We start from the raw sequence: 7,119 nt of genomic DNA, 5'->3' as shown, positions 1-7,119 counted from the left end.
GTGAGCATGGGTGTTGTGCTCCCTGGGGATAAACCCATGACCTTTAAGGGGTAAGCACCACACTCGACCAGCTGAGCTGCGGAAAGAAGATAGACAAAATCAAAGGCTGTACTCTCAAAACAATGTTGGCTGTATGTAGTAATCTGTGCTAGCATGAATTCTAGCATTACTACTATCATGGTGGCATCCTGAATCTTAAATGTGAATTGCTGCCACTCAGTGTGTTGGTTAGTGTTCACTCATGCCTGTTTAGTAGTGCTTCAACAGTACTCCAGTGTTGTACCAGTTAATGTAGGTTGTTGGTGGTTCTCAGGGATGTTTTTGTTTTATGTTTAATTGGAATGCTAGCTATTCTTATAGCTGTAAATGTAGCCATCGTCATGTGTGAAAGGCCTGTTCAGGTAGGACTGGAATACTTTTCCTCAGCTTTGACTGAGTGGAGCTGTGCTACTGTCAGAGTGTTTGCTCTAATAGAGTGTTTCCATGTGTCACCTCCACCGTGTCTGGGGTACAGAGTGGACCTCAAGAGCACTCATGAGTCAAAGATGAAAACAGAGAAAACACCCCAATAAGACAAAAAGTCAACACGATGCGTGGCAGCTGGCCTCTGGTCTCTCGCATTGTGCAGTGAGGCTCTAATGCGTGTCTGCCGGGAGAAGAGATGATTTACGAGATGAAAAGAGTTCTCGTAAGTGTGAGATTTCTCTCGCTCCACTCCTCTCGCTAGCTATGCCCCCCAACCCCCACCAAGCCCCCGGTCTCAAATCTTTGGTCTTTGATGCAGGTAACGGTCAGACGTGCGTGTGGGGAACCTTTCCGCTCTGGGCCTAATCAGAACCACACATCTCCAGCCAGGCTGGCTTCTCCAGTCTCCCAGTTAGACCTTGCTGGCTCGTTTCTGAGACTGCTGTTTTGGAACTGACTTCCTGTAGGGTGGGGTTTTTTATACAACTGTAGAAGACGAACAGAAAGCGAGGAAGAAAAAAGAACAGCACACAAGCTGACTTCTTTTTGGGTGTTACTCTGTCAGATGAGGTTGGCCGCTGCTAAACTGGCAACAGCAATGGGGAGTGGCAGGCGGTGTGTGTGCTTATGTGTGTGTGTGTGTGTTTGTGTGTGTGTGTGTGTTTGTGTGTTTGTGTGTGTGTGTGTGTGTTTGTGTGTTTGTGTGTGTGTGTGTGTGTGTGTGTATGTGTGTGTGTGTGTGTGTGTGTGTGTGTGTGTGTGTGTGTGTGTGTGTGTGTGTGTGTGTGTGTGTGTGTGTGTGTGTGTGAGAGTGTGTGTGTGTGTGTGTATGTGTGTGTGTGTGTGTGTGTGTGTGTGTGTGTGTGTGTGTGTGTGTGTGTGTGAGTGTGTGTGTGTGTGTGTGTATCGAGGGTGGCTGTTTGTTGTGAAGATATTTGTTTATCTTTGAGATTTATGTCACTCCTCAAAATGGTCAAACGGGCGGGTCCCGGCCCTGTGAGACAACATGGGGTGTTTAAATGATGGGTGTCTCCAGAACATACAAGACAGAGAGAGAGAGAGAGAGAGAGAGAGAGAGAGAGAGAGAGAGAGACAGAGAGAGGGGAAAACAAAGTTTGCGTAATCGGGTGGGGCAGGATATCGGGGATGGGTGGCAGAGAAGGAGCCCTCTCAGGAATACTGCAGCAGTGGTGGTGGTGGGGGAGAAGAGAGGACTGGGGGAAACGAGAGGAGAGGGGAGGAGAGGAGGGAAGGAGAAGAGAGGCACTCCACCCTGTGTGGTTTGCAGCAAACAGCAGACTGACCTGGGAGACTGTGGGTCACGACTGGGTGGGGTCCACACAGTGGCACTCACACGCAAGATAGCAGCGCCTGATAGCAGACCAGAGGTTACACACTGAGTTGCGTATGCGGCACTTCATTACACAAGGTTGTTAAGGAAAATAATGAAAGGCTAACATATCAGCTGGAAAGAAGACAACGTGTCTGTTGAACATAGTGACTAGGTCGCTTGAAAATAGTGCTAAAAGAATTAAGAATGAAGCATTTGTCTCTGTTTGCCATGCATGCATACAAACTGTTTAGCACTTTATTTCACAGTGCTTCTGTTGAAAAATAGTAGAATACTGTATTCCTGACAAGAAATGGAGACTTAAATGAATATACAACTGAAGAGAACACAACCTGCTTGCTGGAAAAGAAATGAATGTGGAGACTCTGTTCATGTTTGCATAGCTCGGGTTTATGTGTGCTTTCCTCAGTTCTGATGCAGGGTTGGAGTGGGCCAGCTGTGGGAGCTTGTGCACAGTGTGTCAGTATGTCAGTGGTTTCATAGCTAGATCTCTGTAGTCAAGAGGAGGAATCCCCATGCATTCATTAACTGGGGAATTGCGTGCTGTAATCCGTTATAATGTGATGTGGTGTATGGAGTTTGATCAAGTAGAAAGAACCTGCTGCTTGTGGTTTGTCTGGCAGACCTCATTGGTTTCATTCTCTGTGATGTAATGTGCTTGATTGCAAATTTCTTGGCCTGGCCGTCATGTCAGAATAACTGGCCATAAATACGTTGCAGAACTGACAGTGCCCACAGGTTTTACTGCACTTAAAAGATGCAAGCGAACATGCACATACTCTCACACACACGCACACACAGACACACACACACACACACACACACACACACACACACACACACACACACACACACACTCTCTCTCTCACACACACACACACACACACACATGCACACATGCACACACACATGCAGTCTGTAATACACATACAGTCTGTCATCCAAATACACGCACATACAATCACAGGGAAAGAGGAACACACAGACACATATACACAGACACACAGACGTATACAGTACATGGAACAGGTTGGCAATCCTAGTTCGGGGGGGGGGGGGGGCGTTTCCCATTCTCTTCAGCTCTCTCTCCAGTGAGGTTACCATGGAAACAGGCTTTGGCAGGAAACAACAGGAGAAAGAAATCATGGGGTTGTCTACCTCTCCTGAACTCCTCTTTTGTCCCTGCCTTTATATGGGCATGCTAAAAGGAATATTCTGATCAACAGCAGACTATATTTGACAGAGCACATCAGAGCCAAATGTGAATTTTCATACACTAGTTTCAGTTCATGCGGCCAGCTGTTGACATCATGCAGTCAAATCAATACGTAATTCAGCTGAGGGAACAGGATGTTTATTGATAAGTATTAGCCTCATGGTCTCTTTCCATCAAACTATACTGAATACTCTATGTGAGGCTTTATATACAATTCAGTGTATACAGTACATGGGCGTATACACACATTCCTACCTTAACTAGAAGTGATTTGATTCATGTGATGCACATTATCCAGGACAAAAGTAGGAAAGAGGTTTTTTTGGCCTTTTCTTTGTTATGTGGAATGACTAGCAAGTCAAGTCCATAGCAATCACCCATTTCCCCACAACGGTGATACAGCAACTGTGAATCATGGACTGGATTGTTTTTCTCTCTTTTATTTGTACATCTCAGTCTGCCTTGACTGGGGAACACTCAGATCTACCAGCCTTGGGTATTTTGCAATCCATCCAATGAATCTTTCATGGGCAGGCAGAGATGTGGCCGAAAGTTTTGACTAAAAATGTTGATCCCACAAGGATCTTGTGAGGGTTTATTGTGATTTTTTTTTTTTTTTTAAATAGTGGGGATTTTGAGTGAAATACAATCAAATGAAAAAAGTGGGTTTTTTCTTCTGGAAATGTTCTGGTAATAAAATTGCAATTCGCATTTCTGAAAAAATGCAAGATCGCAAAATCCCGGAGGGACTGATAAGTTCGGCGGAACATTTATGGCATTTCTTAACACACATTACAGCTGGGACATTGCCAATGGCTGTGTGTGTGTGTGTGTGTGTGTGTGTGTGTGTGTGTATGTGCACACTGAGACTTTGTTTCACACATTGCAAATCATCGATGTGAGATGACACGTCTTCACGGCCCCTCTCGGCTCTTTAATGAGGTCTGGAGAAAAGATAGGTCACGACCTCTTTGGTTAGACTTCAATATTTCATTAAATTTACGGGATGCAAGGAAATACTACCTTGGTGTTAAAAACTCATTCTCCCTACTGTCAGGACCATCACTGTGGCCTGCAGCTCACATCTCTCAGACATCAGACCCCTAGTTGACATGTGCCTCTAACATTTAGTTACCAACACCTCCAGGCCTACTGATGAAGTGACATGTCTTGAGTATAATCCTGAGAGTCAGATCCTCAAATTTACAAAGGTTGGATACCAGGTAGCATCACTTTCAGATATACAATTTTTTTTTGACAATAAACTCAAAATAGAGCAGAATAGGGCAGATTTTTTTCAGATGCTAGTAATTTTCCATACCTTGGCTCCACAATGCGGACTGTAGGCAGTGTGGTGGAGCATCCCAGGAGTCCTGGAGAAATCAGGGTTTATCTGCTGCAGGCTATGGTCCCCGCCCAGCAGATAAAACAGTGGTGGTGCTGTTCTGTGCTGTGCCGTGTCTGGGCGTTGTTGTCTTTGGGCTGGGGTTGGAGGAGTGTGTGTGTGATAGCAGAGGAATAGTCCATGCTGCTGACGTCTGTGTGTATTGGTGGGTGTGTGTGCGTGTGTGTGCCTGGACGTGTATGTTTGTGTGTGTGTATGTGTGTGTGCTTGCATGTGTGTGAGTGTGTGTCTATGGGTGTGAATGTTTGTGTGTGTGTGTTTGTGTGTGTGAGTGTGTGTGTTTGTATGGGTGTGCATGTATATGTGCGTGTGAGCGTGTGTGTGTGTGTGTGTGTCTATGGGTGTGAATGTTTGTGTGAGTGTATGTGTGTGTGTGTGAGTGTGTGTGTGTGTGTGTGAGTGTGTGTGTGTGTGTGTGTGTGTGTGTGTGTGTGTGTGTGCGTGTGTGTGTGTGTGTGTGTGTGTGTGTGTGTATGGGTGTGAATGTGTGTCTGTGCGTGTGTGCAGACACACTGCTGCCCCTGGCTGATAGTGATGCTGGACTGATGGCTCCTCGCAGAGGAAACAGCCTGAGGCCAACCCTGAGACAGCAGCCAGCCCACCCTCACACAAACAATGTGACCATATCAATCCACAGTCGCCCACACACACACACACACACATACACACACACACACACACACACACACACAGGCAGGCGTATACATAAGCGCATACACAAATACATGCAAGAATAACACACAGACACACGAAAGCATACAACCATACACATACGTACATGCGGGCACGTACACAAAGACACACTCACATACATTTATGCTTAGACATACTGTACACATACAAGTACTCATAAAAACACACACATACACACATACACACATACCATCCACCCTCAGCCAGACTCTCAGCCTGTGCCATATTAATGCAGCCTTCACAAAGTCCAACCTCAGACAAGCCACTCACACTCAATCCACCCTTTGCCAAACATGCACCATGCCAACTGCATCTACAGTCCACATGCATACAGCTCAAGCCAAGTGTCTAGCAGAGATATACCCCCCACCCACTATCCACACATGAGCAGTCTGACTAAAACAAGGCTCAGACACGGTTCTCACAGTACCGTACACTCACCGCAAGCAACTTAGCTACCTAGAAGTACCTTGCTAATAAGCAAATGTATTCGGCCTGGAGGTACTGTGGCATTTATGCCTGTCTCTTGGCTTTTGTGGAGCAGTGTGTTAGTGGTTCATCTCATCCTGCACTGACCAGCGTGATCAGATGCTAATGAACATTCATATTGTTCCCAAACAAACTGTTGCACTTGAGATTATGAAACAGCACTTTGAGTGCCCTGTACTCAGTAACACTCATATTGCATTAGCATGGGCAGTGTCAGGCAATTGCCATTATATGGATGGATACACCACACTGGCAGAGTATAGTAGGGTTGTCCTCCAACTTGTATTTGTACTTGAATCTTTCATCATACATTTTTATAGTAAAATGTTACTTATTCACCTCAAACTCATAAAACTATCCACTCCAGGTAGAAAGTCGTTTTTACATTGAGGCACCCCTACTGCATCAGGTGACTAACCAACTCTCTCTCTTTCTCTTTCTCTTTCTCTCTCTCTCTCTCCCTCTCTTCTCCCCTCCCTAGCACAAACAGACCCCAACAGCTTGTCGCCAAGACAAATGAAAAGTGACAGCGATGACGACGACCTGCCAAATGTGACCTTGGACAGTGTTAACAAGACCGGATCCACAGCACTGTCTATAACGCGGGCCGTGCAGGAGTGAGTACCGTGACCCTTCCCTTTTTTTTAACCCCCCCCTCCTCTCTCTCCTTCCGCTCACATCCCATCCTCTGCTTTCTGTCTCTCCCCTACCCCCTGTATCCCGTATGCTGCTGGTGTGAGACACAGCACAGACGCGGGCCCTTTCATCAGGGGAAGGGAAGCTAAGCCGTGGGTTGTGCTGCCTGTCTGATGGCGTCTGGAGGAGCTTGAAGCCTGCATAGTGTAGGCAGCGGTTGGCTGTCGCCTCGTCTGTCGAGTCAATAAGCTTCGCTTTTTTAGGAGTGTGGGAGAATATGAGGCAGAGTTTGTTATGAGAAGATTCACATTGACAGAATGGCTTAATAAATTCAATTTGATGCAGTCAGTGCAGGCTTAAAGAACCAGGATATTTATTGATAGACAGGTAGGCTGGTGCGCGTGACTGTCCCATATGCTATGCATGTCCATGCCTCACTTTAGGTAGAGGTGAGAAATGCATCCATTATCCATGGGAAAGTAAGCCTCCTATATTAGATCGGATGCAACTGAATTTTTTTATGGCTTGATCCCATCTGTCTTTAATCAGATGAGTTGAGGCTTTATCAAGTCATTAGTGCCAGTGACACAATCGTATACCACCCCTAGTAGTCTGAAGTTTCGACACCGCTGCCCATAAAAAGTACCCAGGACTGCCCCTCGTAAAAAAAAAAAAGGCAAACTCACCCGGCGCTTGGCTTGGCAGGCTTTACTGACGAACCCCTGCTGCCAGGTTTGCCCCCTGGGTGACAGTTATTTAGGTGAGGAGCCTCTGGAAAGTATTCCAGGATTGCTCTCCGTGTCGTAGCAGCGCTAATGACGCGGTGTAAATGTTTCCCTTACCGTGAGTGAGCGGTGAGGCGCG

The 7,119-nt window shown here is 46.3% G+C and overlaps 1 protein-coding gene across 1 annotated transcript in view; it reads left to right on the top strand.

Annotated features, from left to right (window-relative positions):
* Positions 1-7,119, top strand: part of klf12b (Kruppel like factor 12b) — a 47,421-nt gene that overhangs the window by 27,339 nt on the left and 12,963 nt on the right. The window contains exon 4 of the mRNA XM_080838786.1: positions 6,101-6,236. Coding sequence (XP_080694912.1) covers positions 6,101-6,236 — 136 coding nt within the window. The remainder of the gene's footprint in view (positions 1-6,100; positions 6,237-7,119) is intronic.

Source organism: Sprattus sprattus, assembly GCF_963457725.1.
Source record: "Sprattus sprattus genome assembly, chromosome: 5".
NCBI lineage: Eukaryota > Metazoa > Chordata > Actinopteri > Clupeiformes > Clupeidae > Sprattus > Sprattus sprattus.
This window is presented reverse-complemented; position numbering and strand designations above follow the sequence as displayed.